General features: G+C 35.4%; 1 protein-coding gene across 14 annotated transcripts in view; it reads left to right on the top strand.

Moving 5' to 3' along the window:
• Nucleotides 1–23158, top strand: part of PAM (peptidylglycine alpha-amidating monooxygenase) — a 277571-nt gene that overhangs the window by 201611 nt on the left and 52802 nt on the right. For all 14 annotated transcript variants that reach the window (XM_059694004.1, XM_059694017.1, XM_059694016.1 and 11 more), the window contains 7 exons: nucleotides 10214–10262; nucleotides 11696–11763; nucleotides 13264–13344; nucleotides 13629–13705; nucleotides 14057–14160; nucleotides 20730–20914; nucleotides 21953–22018. In XM_059694004.1, coding sequence (XP_059549987.1) covers nucleotides 10214–10262; nucleotides 11696–11763; nucleotides 13264–13344; nucleotides 13629–13705; nucleotides 14057–14160; nucleotides 20730–20914; nucleotides 21953–22018 — 630 coding nt within the window. The remainder of the gene's footprint in view (nucleotides 1–10213; nucleotides 10263–11695; nucleotides 11764–13263; nucleotides 13345–13628; nucleotides 13706–14056; nucleotides 14161–20729; nucleotides 20915–21952; nucleotides 22019–23158) is intronic.

Below are 23158 nucleotides of genomic sequence, written 5' to 3'. Positions count from 1 at the left end.
TCTTGTAGGGATATTTCTTCTCCCCCACACTTTTCTAGCCCCATTTCTTCACAAGTATTCCTTACCCTTGTATAGCAAACTTAACGATAATGCACCACCTACTAATAATAACTAATAACTGAAAGGAAAGAGAAATCTAATTAGTACCCACAGGCCCTTCTACACTGAACCTTTATCTTACAGTATAAGTCTTGCTTACTATCTGAGGGAATTTTAAGAGATAATGTGGCTCACCTGGGGGTTTCAGTGTTTCTCCATTAATACCAGTAATGACACCTAGAATTTTATATGACTTTTCAGCTCAGAATTGCTTTATAAGTGTTACTTTATGAATCCTTATACCACACTACAACATAAATATCTCGAGTGACTGCAAATTAATGTTAAAACAAATATATGAGCTATCATGTTCAAAGTGTGTTCCCTAATTAATGCCAAGGATGCATGCATGCATAATTATATGTAAATTATATGCTTTGGATTTTTTTTCATTGGAAAATCAAACACAATACACAATAGTATTTTAAGTTGTTGAAGATAATTGGGTTGAAAATGTGGCCACTGATTTTAGGGTGACTTTCAAAAATCATATTCCAGTTAAGTTACAGCTTTTGCAGAAGATAAACTTACTATTTTCAAAACAAAATAGAATGGTGTTGCCCCTAGGTATCCTCTATTTATCACTGCTGAGCTTTTAGAGGTCAAGTTAAATAAAAGAGGGAGAACACGTTGCACAAAATAGTTGAGAATTTGAAAGGGTGTGAAAGAAGGTAAATCATATGTGTGTGTGTGTGTATATATATATATATATATATATATATATATATATATATTACTCTTAAGATGATTCAAAAATTCATAATAGAAGATTTGAGGATTTTATGTGAGAAACATGTTTTTAGGCTTTATATCTCAAACTTAAACCTTTATTTTATCAAAGCTCTGAACTCCGCCGAAACCGGTTTGGCTCAGTGGATAGAGCGTCGGCCTGCGGACTGAAAGGTCCCAGGTTCGATTCCGGTCAAGGGCATGTACCTGGGTTGCGGGCACATCCCCCAGTAGGGGGTGTGCAGGAGGCAGCTGATCGATGTTTCTCTCTCATCGATGTTTCTAGCTCTCTATCTCTCTCCCTTCCTCTCTGTAAAAAATCAATAAAATATATTTAAAAAAAAAAAAAAAAGCTCTGAACTCCTTTTCATTCCTACATTTTTATAGGTACAGTCTGCCCTCAGTGGAAAGAAAAGACAATAATTGGAATAATGCAAAAGAAACTTTAGGTTATCATTTAAAGTGAATATACATTACAAATAGAGATATAGAAGTAAAAAGTGGTTGATAGGACTTTTCACTGGGAGATAGGGGAAATTAAAAATATTTGTTAAGTATAATATTTAAAATTATCCAACCAAAGCTCATGAAGCTAGTGGACAAGCTGGTTAAATGTGCCTGGTTTTAGCTAAAAGACAACTCCTTCAGGAAGCAGTTAAATATTGTCTGTACCTGAACGTAAAGATTTAAAATTTAATGCCTCAGGACACAAGTGGAGGGCTTTTGATGCTTGATCTGGGTGCTGCTTACAAGGATGTGTTTGTTTTTTAAAATTCCTGTAGCTGTACCTTCTGATTTGTACATTTTTCTATATATTGTGGTTCAAAAAAAGTTCAAAAACCCATCAATAATTTAAAAACTCAATGCCATGTTTTTCAAAACAGTGTATTTACCTGTGGTTTAGTCTTTTAATTTTCCTTCCTTAGAAGTATGATTCTGAAACAGTTCATAATTCTGAGGGGAAAAACTGTACATCCTTAGCTTTTGCTGTAGATTTTTTTTTTTTTTGCATTCATAAAATATGGAAACCAGAACGTGCTCTGACATTAGCCGTGCTGTAACATCCTCCCCACACAGAGTGATCATAAAAGCACGTTGGCGAGCGTGCCTGCCTGCCTGCCTTCCATTTGATCTCTCTTGGAAACAGCAGAGACCATCATTGTGAAAGTCATCTTCTCGCAGGATGGGTAAATGCATTCTCCCTTCCTTGCCACAGGACAAATGGGAGCTAGTAATTTCTAGTCCCATCGCAGGGAATACAAAATCAAAGGAGGCTTAGCTCACTGCAGTGACAGCTTCAAACGGAATTCTTTTTTGAAGCTTCTTTTTCATGGTGCTGGTTTATTTAGCACTGAAGCTTGTCTGCTAAGTCAGCTTTCAAAAGCCTCCAGGAAACCTGTGCTATTTGTGTCGTGTATTCACAGTGCCCCTACTTCAGTTACCTTTGCTGAGCAGATACACATTGGTCCTGACAGCGTAAGGTGTTTGTGCTTTTCTGAATGGAGACTATTGTACATCAGTGTATCTGTAACGGAGGAGTCCTGATATTCTGAGAGTATGCTTTCAGGGATCCATTCATTCCCTCAGAAAATTTGGTGACTTGGATTTTGTTTTGAAGAAACTCCAATGAAAGACTTCAATATATGTATTTTCTAGTTAATATAGAGGATCGTCTTTTTACTGAGTACAGTCAAATGACTTTAGGACCTGCACTTACATCCAGGTGGTACCAGAAAGCAATAAAGGGGCTGCGTCTTTGCTTCCTTAAGCCCAGGGTTCCATGCAACGTGTCTGTGCCCAGAGTGAACACAAGAAAGAACCGGATCGGCTGTTCCCTATTTGCTTCTCATACGTGTGCCCATCCCTCTGCTGCTGCAGGGTTTCAGATGTACAGAAATAAACTTTGTGTATAGAAACACGGTCCAATTCTACAGAAATAACTTGTTCTTAACAACATGGCCCAGCCAGCACACCTGACAGCAATCTGTTCCAAGGCTCAGGAAACTGGCTTTGTTGGCTCCTCACCCTACTCCCTCCTAAGGGGTTTTCCAAGTCATGTTGACTATATGAAATTTTCCCAGACTTTAGAAATGAATCCCCAAGTAATCTATTCTTGGTTACCTTGGGAGCCATGATTTAATATTAGGAAAACATCATCTATCCCATTCACTTACTGTGAATTTAGAACAAAGAACCATAAGGTAAATATTAAGCCAGCTGAATATTCACGCAGTTATTAAAATATCTATGTACATATATTATTGCAAAATTATTGGTGTGTACTATGATATACTTGATTCATTTTTGTTTGTTCAAGACAGGGAGAAAGTCAGGAAGGTAGCTTTTAAATTACGTTCAGGACACTGAGAAGGTGGAAGGATATAATATCGTTTAGAACTAGTTGCTTACACATTTTCTGGACTATGTTTTTATTATCAGAGATGTTTACCTCTTTGTTTTTCATAAGACTTGGCAGTGGTTCCAGGCATGCTTTCTCTGGACTTCCATAAGGAAGGGATTCATTATCCAACACTGTGGTTGGGATAGTAGGTAATGGGTGTACTTTATCCTTTACCTGTACCTTCCTAGGAGAGAGCAGTGAATTGAAATCCACTCTACCACTCTCTTTCCAATTAGTGGGATACAGTTCATAACACTACATTGGTTCCCTCAGGACCGATAGTTAGCCGATCCTTTTATTGAAGCAGGAAACAACCAGGACAAGATGAGCTCATGAAGTATAGAGGGCTATCTCTAGAGGGGAAGATTAGGAGACACCAACAGACTCCTAAGGACCTGAGATGTAATAGGTTATTATCATGCATTATTCCACATACTTACTGTACTACTTAGCTACCAATCCAAGCAGGAACTATACTCTCTTATTACAAAAGCAGGCTAAACTGTTTGGAGTGGATAACCTCATATTCCATGCATCCACCTTCCATTAAGAAAAATGAACTTCCTGCTTAAATGGATGTCTTGAGTATCGCTGGTTACTAATCCATTTGGCTTAATTCCTTTATCTTAGCTTAAGGATATTTCAAAGATAAAATGCCTGGGAAGTCTGTAATAAATGCAACTCTTTTTTTCTTCTTAAATAAATAATGTTGACTAAATGTTAACAGTGGAGAATTAGTTTTGCTACCTTGGGTGTCACCAGTTAGCTGAATTACTTTGGCTCACACTCTCAATCTCTGTAATCACTTTTCTTTTCCTATTTAGAAACTTAAGAGTTGAACTCCATTATAGCCAGGATCGCTTTCAATTTTGAAATTCTGTGAGTCTGTATGTTTGATAAATACGTTGCTTTGTGTACTCATCTCTGTCTAAACAGAGGAGAGCAATTTCTCAAAAAAAAAAAAAAAAAAGCAAGCTGAGCCCCTTGTGAGAGCGGTCATCCAGTGTTCATCCTTCTGGAGATTAGATTCTGATTGAATGCTATTTTCAAGTGTCATCCAGTGTCTGGAAATACTTGTTTCTTTCATTATCAGACTGTTTCTTAGAGTCTTACCACTCAACTACCAGTACAGAGATATTTCCTATGCTGTGATATGTTCTAAGGCATTACAAGACTTTATTTTACATTTCTTTTTTAAAAATGATTCTTTTAAGTTTTACACTGTTAGTATCTTCACCATTGTAAAAGCTACTAATACATACATATGTCATTATAATGGAATATAATGAAACATACCTTCTAATGTCATCTGATACCTAGCTAGTGAATGAAATTTCTATCTTCATATCTTGAAATCCAGTAGGCTGAAATTATGTTTTACTGAAGGAGAACAGCAATCATGAAATATTCTTTAACAGGGATGTCTTGGGTTCAATCCTTTGTAAGTACAGAACATTAATAGCTAAAAGTCAAGTATTCACCATTGTACCTTGGAGAGAGAGTGAGCCTGTCACCTAGTCCAATGAAGGAGAGAATGATTTTATGTTGGAATAAGAAAACTAAAATAAGATAAATGAAGCTGCCTGGGAAGAAGAGCTGTCACGATTTTTGCATGATGACAGTTGTGTAGGATAAGTAAATAAATACAACTTCGCCATCAATATAAAAATGGCCTCACTCTCTTTCCCTCAAACATAGAGTCCTGTTGAACTGACTTCTAGCCCAGAACTCAGAAAGCAGCAGACTATCTTGTATCTGGTCAAGGGAAGGAACTCTAAACAATGCATTATCAACTTCTTCGCAGTTCTATTGTTCCTAACCCAAGAATTTCGATTTAGCCAGACCATAGTGTTTATTTCTTTTCCCCCCCCTTTTTAATCAGTTTATTGTAGTAACACTGGTTAACTAAATTATACAGGATTAGGTGCACAGTTCCACAACACATCATCCGTAGCCTGTATTGTGTATTCATCACCCCAAGTCAAGCCTCTATATGTCACCATTTATCCCCCCAATACCCTCTTCTACCTCTCCCCATTCCTCCTCCCCCCAGCAGTCATCACACTGTTGTCTTTGTTCATGAGGTTTTCTTTTTTTTGGTTCAGTCCCTCAACCCCAACCCACCCAGGCCTCCAGCCCCCTCTAACAGCTGTCAGCCTTCTCTCTATCTATGAGACTGTCTTTATTTTGCTTGTTAGATCATTTTGTTCACTCGTCTTTCTCTGATGGGCTTATTTCATTTAGCATAATGGTCTCTTACTAAAAATGTCTTTATCTCACTGGTGACTCTATTCTGTTTCGACCTAGTTCAGACTCTTCTGAATCAGCATTTCTGTTCCCATTTTGAGAATAACTATTTTTTGCAATTTATTTAATATACCATTTCAATTCTAATTTCTTTTTTTAACCATCTCTTTACTCATTTAGAATTCCCAGGTTGCTCTCCCCTTTCTTTTATTCGTATGCTATTAGTTGGAGAAATTCCAGACCTATAACTGAAATATAATTTTAAAGTATAAATTATCCATGTGTTGAAAATTTTTTTTGGAATCTACCAATAAAAAGAATAATGGTATTAATAACTAAAATTTATTTGATTTTTTTTTCTGTGCTCCAAATAGAGTGCTGTATTCTTCACATAGATTATTTCATTTATAGACTGAAATTTCTTAGTGGTATCAATATTGATTATGAGTACAAATCTATTAATTATCAAATAGATAGCCTTGTAGATTCTATCCATTTTAGATAAAGTAACTCAATAAGGACCTATTTGAAATCTGAAGATGATCTTACAAGGCACTGTGGTCCAGTAATTGTATGTGATTAAAATACACAGATTCTAAATTTTTCATGCAATAATTCTTACATATTGTACAATAATTTTATTGAAATATAAATTAAGGGAGTACTGTACTTCCTAGCCTATATTTCATTCAGAGAAATTTAACCCTATAACTTCAGACCATTTCCCATCTTTTTGTAAGCTATGGAAATTGTTCCTGTGGTCTTCTGCCCTGCATTAACTTTTTCATCTATCTCCTCTCCTTTCTCTTATTTACTTTCATTTTAGTCACAGAATCAGTCCTTCGACTACCCTTTCCAGCCAGCATATGATGTGGATATTCTGAGTTCCTTCTCTGTATATTTCTAAACTATCTCAGTTCTAATTTTGTTTTTCATCTTCTGTGATAACATATTAGCAGAAGCACTGATGTATTTAGTTATAATAGACGTTTTTAGTCATTCATTTTTTATGATGGTGCATGTCAGACAGATTTCATATATAGCCTCGTGAATGGATATGAATAAATTCTTAGGAGGCTTCATATCTTGTGGCTAAAGCACTGTGTTACAATTGAAGGGCAGACAAAGTCAGAGCGCGGTGGAAATCATTGGTAAAATATGCAAAACTTGCTGAAGTTTCTGAATTCACCAGAAGTAAGGTCAGTATAGAGGTTATGGAAATAATAACGTATCACTGTGCAAGGATCGCATTGGAGTTAGAAGGTCAGAATCTTCACACCCAACGCTAGGCTGAAATATGCCTCCCTCCCAAGCTGCACTTGCTATAGGAATAGCTAGCTATGTATCTAGGAGCCCTCCTGATCCCAGACCACCTTGTTTGAGGGAGTTTAAGTTGCTCCCACTGAGACTTCCCACAGTGGGAAGCATATGGGCCCTTTTGGTCAAACTGTAGAAAGTTGTACTAGAAAAGATCACAGTCATTTGCAATAATAAAATTGATTTTGAAATAATGACTATATGAGTAGCAGTTGACTCTAATAATGTAAAAAAACATATGCAAATATGTTTACTTTGAGATAACATCTAGAATTTTGTTCAACTAAAGTATCATTTAAATGTGTATATATCCATTACCAAATAACAGAATTTTTTAAAGTCGAACAGTTAGAATTGTAATTCTCTCGCCCCATGCTTAAATAATAATGATAATCTACAGTGTTATCCATAATTTAAACCACAATAAATACATGCTTATACACACATGCACCCACACACACAGCAGAGTTTTATTCATCCACACACACACCATCAAACTGGCCAGATAAATTTTCTATAAATTCCTTCAGCCATGACTTAGAAACTCTAGTGTGGTTTTAAAAGTATATCTCTTCACTAATTTTCCTTCTCTCTTTTTGTTTTCTGGGTTGTTTTTTTGTTTAGTTTTTTGTAAAAAGGCAAAATTTTCCCTTTGAGTCTTTATATTCACCATCTCTCTACCCATATAAGGTTTACATTTTATTGGACAAAACTTAGAGCCTCGAAAATCCAGTTTTTCCTAAAGTCATTATGTTATAAAATATGTAAGTCAGATGTTCAGTGTATTTTTCTCAAATAATTGTTCATTACATCATAGTATTACTTGAGTTTTTAGCCATTTTGTTATTGTTGTGTGTTATACTTGACTTTCTTATAGGATATGTCATGTCATTGATAAACACGTAGGATCAAAAGAAAACATGTCTTCGCAGTGGAGTGAGTGGTGAGACTGTAGCTCACCTTTAAAAAAGGAAGCAAGTAGACAACGATTATATTGCAGTGGATATTCTTTTTGTTGAGTAAAAAGCTCTCAATTTGGACAATTCTAATATAAACATTATCTACCAGGAAGATGCACTGCTACTGGCAATAATAACATTCCTGCTGCTCTTAATTTGGAGACATGTTTCAACTTCAATGATAAACTTCTTTAACAGTTCTTGAAATATGTTAGTTTACTTATTTATTTTTTCCATTTAATTTTTTTAAGTCATGGTACAAAATATCAGCCAAGCTGGTTATCAAAATGTGATTCACTTGATTCATTCAATGCAAAGATGTAATGTAAAACCAAGTGACAATTCTCCTTGCACTTTTACCCTTCTGCTTGGATGAACATTGGATGAGGAACAAACTCTCTCCTGGTATTGTTAATTAAAATAACAAATTACAAACCCAACATCCACGAATTAGCAAGTGCCAGGTACTGTGCTAGGTGAACACCTTACAGGGTTCGTCACTCCACTGCTTAAAATCTTCCAATGGCTTCTTTACAGTCAGAGAATAAGACAGACTTTTAACATGCTCTGTGTTGCTGGATCATCGCCAGCCTCATGGCCACTCCATCCTTCTTGGACCACAGTAGATAAAACGGCTACCCCACTATCTCTTAGCTTGTTGAGTTGACTGTGTGACATTATCTGGTTTATATATTTGAGTGTTTTTTTTCCTATTCCTACTCCATTTCCCCCTTTCTTCACTCCTGTTAGAGGATAATACCATGAGGGCAGGAAACTTGAATATATTGATTTTCACTGTATCCACGGTGTATAAGACAGTGCTTGAATATCATGATTGCTCAATAAGTATTATTTGAATGGATGACTGCCATCTCTCAAAGTAACTTTTTAAGATAGGTATGAAGTTTTTTAACACATGAGAAATGTTTCCCCTGAAATCTACTAAGCTAATTAGGTGAGGCTCTAGAGTTTAGAATTCATTTAATATGAATGAATGGCATATTTTCCACCATTCTCATTTGATCAGTGGAGATCAAATAATTCTGGGTGAAGTCATTTTGAAAGTAGCACAAACTCAGCAAATTTACTAAACCTCATGCAGTACATTTAGGAAATCTGTTCTCAAAAATAAAATGTTTCTTTTAATAAATTAAAAAAACAGTACTCATTTATTCTTGCTATATTTAAAAACATAGGCAAAAATGAGATGAAACAGTGGTTGTTATTTTTATTGCTACTATTATTTTTCCCATCTCTTTAAAATTCACCACTGAAATTATTTCGAAAATAGCACCCTACTGAAATTGGTTTAGCTTGGATAGATATTCCTTTGTAAAATGTTAAAGACAACAACAAAAAACAGGTGTTAGATATAAAATGTTTGTCATAAGTTTATTTCTGAACCATCTTTATTAAGATCAAGCTTAATAATCTGCTGTACAGAGAAATTTCCTTTGTATTTTATTAGCAAAGTATTAAATATGATTTTTTATACTTCCTAAACTTTGTCTATGATAAATCAAAATGCATGTCTGGTTAACTGTTATATATTTCTTTATGAAGCTACCTTTGTTTTTCTCATGAGATTACAGCTAAAGAAAAAAAAATTACCTTAAAGAAACTACTCCATCTGGTGTTATTTATTAGCACACTTCACTTCTTCATTTCTAGCATAAACCTGTCAATTTTACACATGTACACAATGCAATAGTTATTTCTATTAAAATTAACTCTCAACATTGAGATATAAAGTTTTATAATTTCTTAGAATGAAATGCAAAGTAGAAGGAATTTAGCATGGACAGAAATAGAATGAATAAGTATGAGTTACTATTCATGATCTCTGGTGAGACATCAGCAAGTTCATCACAGATAAGGACTTGGATGAATGACTTAAATTTTTACCTAATTTCTACTTGGGGAAGGCAATGGAAGATAGAAGAGGGAGGATTTGTAAGAGGTTTCTGAAATGTCCTTGGCAAAGATAAAGAAATACTTGGAGCTTTCCACTGAAGGTAGGATGTAATAAGAATAAGTAGGTTTCTATTTAGAATATGGGGCTGATCAAGTCTTAGGAACCGAACAAGGAGATTCCATGTGGTTTCTATTTTTTAAAGAAGAAAAAATAGCTGATTAGAGTCCCATAGAACAACTTTTCTGGATATTTCAACAACACAGAGAGTAGCAACAGCTTCCTTCTGTGAGCTTACTAGTGTCTAGTATGTCTGCAGGTGAGCAGATAACTGGTCAGTTTGATAAGCCAAGAAAAAATCACAGTGTGCTTGAAATGATAGTTTGAATGAATTCATTAATATGAAAATGCTCTGCAAATTGTAAAGCACCATACAAATGAAACATAGTTTTTGTTAGTATTGAGTTATAATCTTTTTAAATGTTATATTTTGAAATTTGTTTTGCATGTTTTCATATTTAAGATGTGTATTTTTTATGTGTGTTTCAGATGATCACAAGGACTGTTCTGGTGTGTCCTTACATCTCACACGCCTGCCGTAAGTACTTCCAGTTATCTTAGCTGAGTGACAGCTTTTGAGATCTTTGAGAACATGAAAGGGGGAAATCCGCTGTGTTTGTTATCTGTTGTCTAACAAATTACCCTCCATTTAGTGGCTTAAACCAACAATTACTTATTGTTTCCTGTGGGTCAGGAATCTGGGCACATCTTAATTGTGGCTGGTGGTCTCACTCTTGGTTGGTATATCACTCATGTGGGGGCTGGACCGGGAGGAGCCACTTCCAAAATCACTCACTTGGCTGTTACAGGACTCACTTCTTCTCTGGCTGTTGGCTAGAGGACTCCCTCATTTCCTTGCGATGTTGACTCTAAACAAGGCAACTCACAACGTGGCAGCTGGCTTCCATCACAGCCAGCAAGGAGAAAGCAGGGTGGCAGGCAGGGTGTTTTTATAGCCTAATCTCATCAGTTACTAAATAACAAATGTCTGATAGGTAAAGAAAATAGTTGGCCACAAATCTTCATAGTCTGACTCCTGTGGGAAAAAAAACACCGAAATCACTTTTGCCATCACTGTTTGTTAGAAATAACAAATTACTGGGTTCAGTTACTAGGTCAACCTAAACTCAAGGGAAGAGGATTAGACAAGGGCATGAATATGAAATCTAGGAATCATTGGGAGGTATATTAGTCAGTGTTTTCCAGAGAAAATGAACCAAAAGAATGGTGTGTTTTTTAATGTATCTTTATTGTTAAAAGTATTACAAATGCCCCCCCTTTTCCCCATTGACCCCCATACCCACCCACCCCCAGGCCTTCACCACACTGTTATCTGTGTCCATGGGTTATGCATATATGCTTATAAGTTCTTTACATATACATGAGGGAGATTGAGATTGATTTACTTTAAGGAACTTAGTTCACACAATTTTGGGAACTGGCAAGTCTGAAATCTGAAAGGCTGTCTGGCAGGCTGGAAATGCTGGCAAGAGTCAGTTTTGCCACCTTGGGTTCAAAGGCAGTCTGGAGGAGGTAGAAATCCTTCTTTTCTTGGGACCTCAATCTCTTCTCTTAAGCGACCTACCCACATTATGGACAGTAATCTGCTTTACTCATCGTCAATGATTTAAATATTAACATATCTAAAAGTACCTTCACAGCAACATCCAAACTAGTATTTGACCAAACAACTGGTCACTAAACCTAGCCACGTTGACACAATCAGCCATCACAGGAGCCATTTAAATGCTTCCCTCCACATTCACCATGCCATAAATATGTGTATTAAGCTATTTGCCCAAGAAAATATGTTATTTTTCAGAAAAATTCTACCTTTTTAAAATATTATCTTGTTTTAATTTTCACATGAATGATATTCTATAGACAAATGTATTGCAGTGTACATTATTTTTCCAAGGCAATAGTTTGGACTTTTCAAATAGATGAAATAAATATTACTGTTTTGTGCAGACAGCCCTTAATTGCTGGCATGTACCTTATGATGTCTGTTGACACTGTTATACCAGCGGGAGAGAAAGGTGAGTAATGGCCTTTTAGTATTTACTATTACCTCATTACCTAATCTATAGGAGTGGATTTAGTGTATAGTTTTTATAAACTTTTGAAATGACCACTATTTTTAAGTTCCTGAAAAATAAATCTATTCTTTATTATCCTTGGATTGAAAATAGATTTTTACATTATTTTTAACACAGTAGTTTATTATTTTCTATTATTTTATTGAGATGTTCAGTATTGAGGCCCTGGGTAGGTAATGGGTTATATAAATTAAAGAATAAATCTTGAGTACTAGTATTTTAGAAATCAATCACCTATTTTTTAGATGCCAAACATTAATTTCATAAAATACTGCATAATAAACTACTGAAAGAATATTAGGTTCAAAACTCAAGAAACTAGCGGCTTTTTTTTTTTTTTTTTTTTTTGCTTTGAAAAGTGCTTTATTTATTATTATTTAATTCATGTCAAGTGACTCTACTGATATCAGGAAAGTTAAAGTTAAAAGCTGCTCCGAAGAAAACCCTATTCAAGTTCATTGAACTTAGATATATTGGGTTTATTTTCCCATCTGTAAATGGGGATAATAGCTGATTCTCCTAAATTTACAAAAAATTACTGGAACAAGTAAAATATTATTTATCATTGTGTCTGATCTTCTGATGAAACTGCCGAATTAAATATTTTTCATTTGAATTACTGGGAATCTTTTAAAGTTAATGACAAATACAGTCCCATTGTAACTGTTCGCTGGCTTAATATAAAGGCATTTATTGAATAGTTACTATGGGTTAGAGACTCTAAGGAAGGAAAAGTATATAGAATAATAGTCCCTTCTCATTAGGAACTGTGAATCTAGATGTCTTAGGTGTTTGCAATCAAATTTTCAGAATTCCTTCTGTTTTAAAAATAAAACAGCCCTGGCCGGTGGATCAGTTGGTTGTATTATTGTGTACACCAAAAGGTTCCACATTCGATTCCCAGTCAGGACACATACCTAGGTTGTGGGTTCAGTTCTTGGTCGGGGCTTATATGGGAGACAACTGATCAATGTTTCTCTTTCACATGATGTGTGTGTGTCTCTCTCTCTCTCTCTCTGTCTCTCTCTCTCTTTCTTTCTCTTTTTCCCTTCCTCTCTATATAAATCAATAAACATATCCTCGGGTGAGGATAAAAAATAATAATAATAATAAAATAAAATGAATTTTAAAAACAATGTTTAAGCCTTTCAACTGTGTAAACTTTATGATAAAGGTAACAAATTAAGCCATTATTTTCATTGATAGGATATTTTGATTTGGCCCTAGTCATTTTGTTTATGAATGTTATAAAATGTGAAGACAAAGGGCTTTTAACTTATCTTAGTAAAGTGGCTGTTACATAATGAGTGCTTAGTGTCTGCTGTATATGCGAGCGTGTTTACTTCATAAGAAAAACCCCATGCCTAGCAGCTTGTGAATATCTTATACATACTTTTAGTATTGAATGGTGATTTTTTTCTTTGTTTTTATTTCTAACAGTGGTGAATTCTGACATTTCATGTCATTATAATAATTATCCAATGCATGTCTTTGCCTATAGAGTTCACACTCATCATTTAGGTAAGAACATTAAACTACCTGTTAAATTACAAATATTTACCATTGTGCTTGCTAATGCTAAAAATATAAAATGCAAATTGACATTAAATCTGTTTCAGTGAAAGCGATTTTGCTCAATATTTTGAAATTCTGTATGATTTTTCATCATTTTGTTTTCATTAAAACACCTTGCATTTGAGGTTCTGAAAATATCTAGATTTTATTTTGAGTTAAGAAAGCAAATGATGATTTTATTTTTCGAATACCTTATTATATTATATAATTATAATTTGTGTTCATTTCAGGTAAGGTAGTAAGTGGATACAGAGTAAGAAATGGACAGTGGGCACTGGTTGGACGCCAGAGCCCCCAACTGCCACAGGTGTGTAGAATCTAGTTTAATTTAAAAAAAATAGTAAGCAGCAGATTGCAATTTTAAAAGCTCTCATAGGACCCTTGTGAATTCCTCTAGATGCTAAACATCTCTAAATTTACCTTTACTGTGTATAACTTAGTTTTATACAACTTTGAACTTGGTGGTGGTTTTCTTATCAGTTCTCTTAATATTTATAAGCATGGTGGTGCTGGTGGTAGGGTGGAGGGGTGGGGGAGGGGTGGAGGTGTGTCTCTTCTTACTTTCTACCCAGGGTGCTCCAGGTCTCATGTTATTAAAGCAAGTGTTTCTGGACTGTATTGGTAATTTTAATGAATCTTCATGTTTGATTCTTGGCAGGCTTTCTACCCTGTGGAGCACCCAGTAGATGTTAGTTTCGGTGACATATTAGCAGCAAGATGTGTATTCACTGGTGAAGGAAGGACAGAAGCCACACACATTGGGTATGATTCTGAATATTTCACTGTTTAAAAAAGCTTTTATTGGGACAAGGCATGATTATAGGTGACAGTTATCTTTGTGAATGAATTGCATTATTTTTTATCATGAACAACTACAACAAACTATAGCATTGTATCATTCTAGAACTGATTGATTTGGATAAACTCTAGAACATGGTTGGTCTTTTTTATGCTTCATTTCTTCCTGCTTATTCAAGACCTCCAGTATCATGCCTCTATATTATTATGGTTACCACAAGAGTTTATATTACTCATCTTAAAGAAAAATATAATGATTATGAACTTTTGCTTCCTCGAATGTCATTTTGCCCGGTGTTCAAACTTAGGCAAATATATGGTTTCTGCACTTGGTTAGTGCATACCAATTACTCACAACCATGATTTTTTTCTTCCTGTTAAAACTTCCATATATTTAATGTTTCCAGTTTATTATACCAAATAAGAGTAATAATATTCAGCACTTTGCAAAAGAGAATGTCAGACTTCAAATAATTTTCAAAATATTGAGCCTCCTTTAAATAAGTATCCTATGCCGAAACCGGTTTGGCTCAGTGGATAGAGCGTCAGCCTGCGGACTGAAAGGTCCCGGGTTCGATTCCGGTCAAGGGCATGTACCTGGGTTGCGGGCACATCCCCAGTAGGAGATGTGCAGGAGGCAGCTGATCAATGGTTCTCTCTCATTGATATTTCTAACTCTCTATCTCTCTCCCTTCCTCTCTGCAAAAAAAAAAAAAAAAAAAAAAAAAAAAGAAATAAGTATCCTATCTACTAAGGAGGGAATACGCTAATTGACTGCCATGCCCTCAAAGATGGTGGCACCCACAGCCACAAGATGGTGGCGCCCAGCCCTCTCAGCCCCGCTAGGGCGGCAGGTGCATGGCAAGGCCAGGCCTACCCCCAGGCGGGCCCGGCTGCTCTGTGTGCCTGCTTCTAGAGACCCCCAGTCCCCCCAGCCGCCCAGGGCTGGCCCAAGGCACAGGCAAGCCTCGGATGGCAGCCGTGCAAGGCTCAGGTAACCAGGGCCGGCCGGGGCTTGCGCTGCCAGCAGTGGCAGCAGAAGAGGTGTGATGGAGGGCATCACCTTCCCCTGATCGCCGGGTCACCTCCTGCCCCTGAGGGCTTCCGGACTGTGAGAGGGGGCAGGCCAGGCTGAGGGACCCCCCTCCAATGCATGAATTTTCATGCACTGGGCCTCTAGTATTTTATAACACTAAGTAAAATTTCAAGGCACTGTGAACTCTTTCAAAAAATTTTGCCAAAATTAAAAATAAAGGTTAAAGGCCCTTATCATATTTTTTGTTAAAAAAAAACACAAAAAACAAGGAGCCTCCCTTCCATGTTAAACTAAGTTCTAAAATATTTATTGATGCCACCTGGAAGCAGGAATTAAAGCATTTATCTTTGGATCAGTGAGAACTTAGAGAAAGTAGACATCTGAAAACAAGCATGAGAAGCACTGGCGATGATTCTCTTGACAGTACTGTGTGTCGGTGGTCAGGGGAAAAGAAAAGAATACTGATACACATAAAAGAAAAAGATACCTGAGATGGTGGAGTAGGACTTTTTTTTTTAGTTACTCTAAAGGAGATTTTATATCTATAAACACCAATTTTAGGGCTAAAAATAAATTTTTTAAATTATTAATTTATATACTAAACAAGGAGCTTCCAACACCTTTACTTTTGCATAAATTTGATGAATTTGGGAAAGGAACTGGAGGAAAGCAATCAAACGATTGAATTACATGAAATGGCAATGGTAAGAAAAGGGTTGACAGAGTAGACATAATTAGATGTAAGGAGTCTGACAATTCACTTCTTAACAATCTTCAAATATGTGAAGTAATATGATTCAGAGGATATTGATCAGTTGTTCTCTGATTTATGTTAATATAGAGTCCCAAGAACTTTACTTAAATGCCATTGGTTATTTTATCAACCTTTGAAATAGGTACGTCACGTAGTAAAAATAACCCATTCAACACATTCTGTGTGTTAGTCTGCAAGTTTAAGTGTGGAATTAGTAGAATGTTTTGCGGGTGGGGTGGGGATCTTGTAGTTTTGGTCAGATTCTATCCTTTGCTTATCCTCGACGAGGCAATATTAACCACAGAAATTAATGCCTTGTGATAGTACCACGATGAGAGGACGAAGTGATCTCTGGAGGCCTCTCACAGTTTCTTGAGTTAAGAATAATTCTGCTCTTTTTATAATGTGCACTTTGCTTTAAAATAATATCCTAAAATGACCGTACTAATCTATCTTTTTGTAAATATCATGTGGCCCAAAGGAAATGCCATTTCGTAAGATAAATGGAACAAAGAAATTATAGGAAATTAAGTTATTGAGCACGTCCATAATCTGAATATTTAATTTATATTAAAGAAGCAATTCTCTTCCAATGGAATGATAAACTAGTAAGACAGGTTTGAATAAATATACATATGAATAAAATTCTCATCATAACGCCTAACGTTCCTATAGCACTTGGTATGCTTTTTAGTGTTAGAAAGGTAATAGCAGCAATGTCTGCTGTGTAAAGTAAGGGATACCACTTCCATAGGCTACTATAGAATCACCGTGAGAATATAACCAGTAAAAAAAGGAAAACTAGTATTTTATGATATCTAGTAAATTAAATGATACTCTGTAATTCTCCTCTCCCTCTTTTCCTTTCCCATCTACCCCCAACCCATGTGTTAGGGTCCCGAACATGAAGCCAACTTAGTACAAATACCACGTATCCAAAGGTAGACGGGGGTCCACAGATACTCCCTCCATGCACTGGGCGAAGTATCACCTTCAGGTGTTACCCTTATGCTGCAGCCATCTGGAAACTAGGTTTTAAAGGAAAACTGTATCATCAATGGCCTACTAGGAAGATTTTCAGTTGAGTGATTCTTCCACCCAATCCAAGCTATTCTCAACTGGAAATTGTATGACTGGGGAAATGTTGCTTAGTTAGAACAATCATAGTTAACTAAAAACAAACAGACAAACAAAAAACAACACTTTAAAAAATAAGGCCTGATTTTCCCATTCCTGGGATTTATCTCAAAATAAAACCATTTAAAAATAGGTGGGTTTAAGACAACACAGATCAATAAGTATACTTAATGGTAACATTTTTAATCCAGATATATTATATTTCTTTTAAAGTAGTACATATGAAAAGTATCTCTTAGACAAAATTGTCCCACTGTATAAACTGACAACATAGTATTAATTAACCTATGAGGATACAATATTCTATACCTGAGTGCATTGCATATTTTATATTTAACCTAACACCTAAATTTATTTTGAATGTTTAGTCAAGTTTAAGCAAGAAAAAAAAAAAGAATTTAATTGTCAGCCAATTAAGGTAGCTAAGTGAGCTAATTTGCCTAAAAGTTTATATGCTACAATTTAAAATTAGTTCTTGAGAATTGGTCAGTTTTGTTAGTCATATTATTCATGTGGAACCAATTATTTCATGTACATATAAGAATGTCTAGTGAATATGCACAGATACCAAGCACAACACTTTAGTCATTTAAAAATGCACTATATGCAAAGATAGAGTTATATGATCAATAACTCCTTAATGTATAAGTTTAAAGCCATCATGAAACATCTTAGGAAGCAATTAAAATTTTTGTAAAATAGCTTCTTTAAAATGTTCCAATTTCTTTCCAAAATTAGTAGAAACCATCGTTGGTTATTTTTAAGCCTCACATCTGTTGAGTATAAGGGACAGGGGCTAGGAATGGCTGAATCATCAAAAAGGAGTATCACTGTCAGACATAGTCAAGGTGTATGTACAATAATATCTGGGAGTTTTTAAATGGTGCATTTCAGAATACTTGGTACTTTCTTAAATATCTATTATATATCATTATAATGTGAAATAGTTACTTTTTATAGAAACTCTCATAGAACCTGGATGGATGGATCAGTCAGTTAGATACTAGATAGATGATAGATAGATAGATAGATAGATAGATAGATAGATAGATAGATAGAAAGAAATATTTTTCAAAAATGCCATAGACCAATTGAGTTTGCAAAATTGACCTGACTTGGCAATATGGCATACTATATCAGAGCTAACACTTTATGCCATAGTAATTTGTAAACATTTATTAAGATAGATTGTTCATTCTTTCTTCATTTAACAAATATATACTGAAGGCGTACTATTTCCAGGCTCGTCACCCTTTGTCAGATTTAAAGCTAGCTGGCATAAAGAAGTAGTCATCCCCAAGGCACTCTGTTATGCAAGAAGGTGGAAGGAATGCACACTGTAACTTTGGAATCTAGGTGATGCCCGCAATCATTTAGAGAATGACTCTAGCGTTCGGGAATGTTTAAAAGGCCATTCAGTGGAGTCAGGGCAGATGTGTGAACACCCTCTCCCTCCATATTTCCTCATGGTAATAGATACTCAGATTCACAGAGTTGAATTACAGAATTGTTCTCTATGGAAAATAAGGGCTGGAGTTCAAATTCTCCCTTAGGACTACTGAAAGCAATTTCTCTGGCTAAAGTCAGTTTTGGGGTTTCCTGTCTTTTTTTGAGTGAAAGGAATGAATGTGAAATAAAATAGGCAAACTCTAGCATTAAAAATTATTGGAATCCACACATGTTTAGGATATAATAGTTTCAGATAAGAGCTCAGTGTTAGCTTGGCTAAAAGTTTAATTACAGATAGAAAGGAATAAAATAATACTTTCTTTTCAGTTCTTTAATGAAATTTTCTTTGTAATAGCAAAGATTCTTAAATTCTTTGATCAACTCAATTTTGAATCAGAATCAGTACCTTCAATGAGCTACTTTGGTGAGTAGATCAGGCTGTATCACTAGGTCACATGTTTAGAGTGAACATGGGCATGGCGTCCCCAAGCAGAAAAAATATGGATGGATCTGTCCATAGATCAACTGCAGTTTATTTATTATTATATAGTGATTAATTTTTCTTTCATTAATTAGAGAAGCTTATATGATTATTTTGCTTTGTCTGCTAGATGATTCCAGGTTTTCTAAGCAGGAACCACAATTTAAAATTCTTTTTCATCATTTCTCTCTTTTGATCTGCACATTTTTCCTCATTTTGAACAGGGGAGGGAGGGCACTATGGTGGGAGGCTCCGATTTATTACTTTAGCACCAGCTATTCCTTGTATAGCACATAATTTTCTAACCACCTCCGAGGCTGTTAAAATGTAACTCTTAGGAATGGTGTTTTGACACCTAAAGATATTGTGGGGAACAGGTGTTTGTTTGGGGTTGCACTTCAACATTTGCTTACATTCCCCAGGAGGGACAAGTACATTTACAGGTATCAGATTCAGAGAGTGAAAAGCCGAATTATTTTTAAAGCATCAACAGAGCTTCCCAAGGGCAGGGGCGCATGCCTGTGGCCTTTCGGGGGCTCTCGATTTTCAGAGCTGAGAGAAACCACATCCCTGTTTGGAAAAGATTTTTCTTTTTTTCTTCCCCTTGCTGATGTCATTACCGTTGCTATGGAGAGGAAATGAGTACTGCATGACATGGCTGGAAAAATCAACAGTGACGCATTTCTGCCCGGCTACAGTCCACCGTGTAACTCGTCTATTAGCACAGGCTTGCTAAACAGTGTCCGAGTTCATGGACTATTCCTGTGCCCGGCCTGCCTTGGTATATACGAGTTTTGTGGTGGTGGAAATAATTCTTTCCTAATAATAATGAAGAGAAAGAAATACATAGTAACCCATGTGAGCCAAGGAAGAAAAAATACATGTTTTCTAAACCACTAGGCATTATTTATATTCCTGGGAGCTTCTTCTTGGAAATGTCCATCTCCCTGTTGCAACATCTGTTTTTAACAGTGACTCACTCAGTTGCACAGTAGATCCCGTTCAGGTCTGAGCCCTTAGAAGGGATTAGGGCTGATCTTTTCTATCATCCAAGGCCCCATTTTTCTCTGCTGTCGATGCCAGGGTGCCACGTCATATATCAGGGACACAATTATGATGTCTTAGTATCAATATATGATTCGTGATTCATCTGACCACAAGAGAGGAGGCAGTAAGCAAAAACAACTTCCCGGACTCTCAGGGTTAAATGGAAAAAGTCATTTTTAAAGAATTGTAAATAATACATGACATTTCTTTCTTAAGTGTTCTGAATTTTACTGTTACGTAGTAAATAATTAAGATTTTTTTCCATGAGCAAAGTACTTTGCCCAATCCAAATTTTTAGCAAATGGAAGAAAGACTAAAGAATAAAAGGCTTTAGAAGAGGAAAGACAGTTATCTCACTGCTACTTCAGTGCTATTTCCATCTGCGGTATTGGGTGATATCCATGGAGTGACTGCAAATGGATACTCCATTGTTAAGTGGAACTCTGCCTTTGACAATGTGCTTTTGGTGCTGAAAACTGTGATGGGGTTTAATGAAAGCCATAAAATAAATGCACAATATTTTCACTTTTGAATCCATTTCTGGCAGATTTACTGGTTGCATTTTTCTTGCATTAGAATGTGTTTTATGTGACTAGCTGATTTGTTGTGTCTGTTTTTCCTGCCTGCAGTGGCACATCTAATGATGAAATGTGCAACTTATACATTATGTATTACATGGAAGCCAAGCATGCAGTTTCCTTCATGACCTGTACACAGAATGTAGCTCCGGATATGTTCAGAAACATACCACCAGAGGCCAATATTCCAATTCCTGTGAAGTCTGATATGGTTATGATGCATGGACATCACAAAGGTAAGATCGGTGTCATTTAAAGTAACATATGGTTTTGTATTTTCTGTTGCCTTATGTGTTTCATTTGACTAGATGATTAATTTTTAAAAATCATTTTTCTCTGCCAGACAATCACATGTGCTCCCATAATCTGACTCCCTCTTTTCCTTCTTCTACATTCTTCCTTCCCTCCTGACATGCCCCCATCCAAACAGTTAAGTAGAAAATCTCAACTAGTGATGCAAGATATTAGTTTGGGGATTGATTCCATTAATTTAGATTTTTCTTTACTTAAATTGTACTTTCTAGTTTCCCTACTTCATTCCACCCAGAGCCAATAATGACTTATGCAATTTATGAATTTATATACCATGTTCTACAGAGTGCTAGAGTTTGCCAATGAAAATGGTTATCGTTTCCAGTCATACCCTCAATCATCTGTTTAATGGCCTTGTCAAGCACAGAACAATTCTTGATTTATGAAGCATTACTAGTCTTGGCCTTTTTGGTCTCATTCTCAGAATTGTTGCAAAACAGTCATATTGATGGTCATTTCTTAGATTAAAATTTCAGAACCCACACCCTGTTTTATTAAATGCAATATGCTGAGACTTTACTGAGTTTTGCAGGTTTGTTCTTAAAATACCAGAGAAACATAATTTCTGGTGGAAATTTATGAAAGAAGTTAACATAGCAATCAGGTCATTTATTAGGATCCTTGATATATTTAAAGAATGTGCCTTAAAATACCCTTAAAATATTATAAAATTCAATTAAAAAAAAAGAAATACGGGCAGTTTTATTATTGCATGTATAAAATTCTGAATCATGTGTATGTTACTGAAAGGGTAGTAGATCTAGTTATTAAGTTATTGGTGGTTACCCTAGTTTTTCTGTGTGAATTAGAGCACTTCTACATGTAAATTCATAATACTTTAGCTTTAATGAAACACAAGACCCTGAATAATATTTTTATGTTGGTGGCATATTTACAATAAACTACTTAGAGCGTATAATATATCCTACAGATTTATGCTCAGCTTCTTTGTTCCTTTACAGAAACAGAGAAAAAAGATAAGACTTCTTCACTTCAGCAGCCAAAACAAGAAGAAGTGTTAGAACAGGGTATGTATGCTTATTTCTGTAGCTAGGCCTATAAAAATGTTCATTATCCAAATAGGCAGCCACATTTTAAAGTTATTGAAATATTTTACGTCTTTATCAGCCTCCAGTATTATATATTGGTTTTCATGTAATGCATAATTTATGAGAAAATGGTCAATTGTTGCACTTACTGGTTGCATGGAAAGTAAAATTCACTAGTGAATTTAGTCCCATTAGATTTTTCTCTTTGTTTTCATTTATTTAATATTGTAACTTTAATATATAGTGCAAATATAATCATTAGAAACAATTAGAGGTCTGCTTTTGAAATCTAATAACTTTTACCATTTAAATTCCTATGTACTTAGTATGGTGTGTTCATGAACTATATTTGAGGTTCAAGAAAAAAGAAATTAAGAATTAAACCCACCTCTTAACTCTCTAAAGTCATTCTTCTCTGCCTTCAGTAAGGTAGGAGGGATTCTAGTTTTATGCATTTGTAGTTTTGTGTTAAGTTGCCCTCTGATGAGTTAAGGCATCATTTTTCCTGGGTTCTATTTATTTGAAGTGGAATACTTGATGCTTGTATGTCAAATACTGCATACTAGTATGCTGGCACTGAGAAATTGCTCTCCAAAATCTTGGTTTATTGCCAGTTGTTTGGAAGTCAGTACTTTGTGTTAGGTGTTGAAGAATATTATCAAGTTGTTTGGGGCCTAGATATTATGTATTTTAAAACATTAGTTTAATGTTAATACAAACAGTTCCAATGGCAACATAAAGTGTACAGCAAATAGATAGGATTTTTCTATTATCAACATTTAGAAATCTGACTCTTTGGATTTTGTAAACCACTATTGGAATTTCTCAAAATGTATTCTATTAAATAAAAACTATCACTCTTGCACTAGTAGTATTTCCAAAGAATCCAGACTTTTCAAATGGAAAAAAATGCACTTTGAAAGGGGTATAGGGTAAATTATAAATATAAAAGTTTTTAAATTATGTGGAATATATCCAGTGACATCTCATTCTAACAAGTGGCCTTAAAAATACAACTTAGCTCTATTTCCAAATCTTAACTATCTCAAAATTGTTTCTATTTTTATGTCAAATCAAAAAAGAGATGATTTTATAGTAGTTTATACTAAACTAGAGGCC

Source organism: Myotis daubentonii, chromosome 4 (genome assembly GCF_963259705.1).
Source record: "Myotis daubentonii chromosome 4, mMyoDau2.1, whole genome shotgun sequence".
NCBI classification, from domain to species: domain Eukaryota; kingdom Metazoa; phylum Chordata; class Mammalia; order Chiroptera; family Vespertilionidae; genus Myotis; species Myotis daubentonii.
Note: the sequence above shows the minus strand (reverse complement) of the source record. Positions and strands in the feature narration are given on the sequence as shown.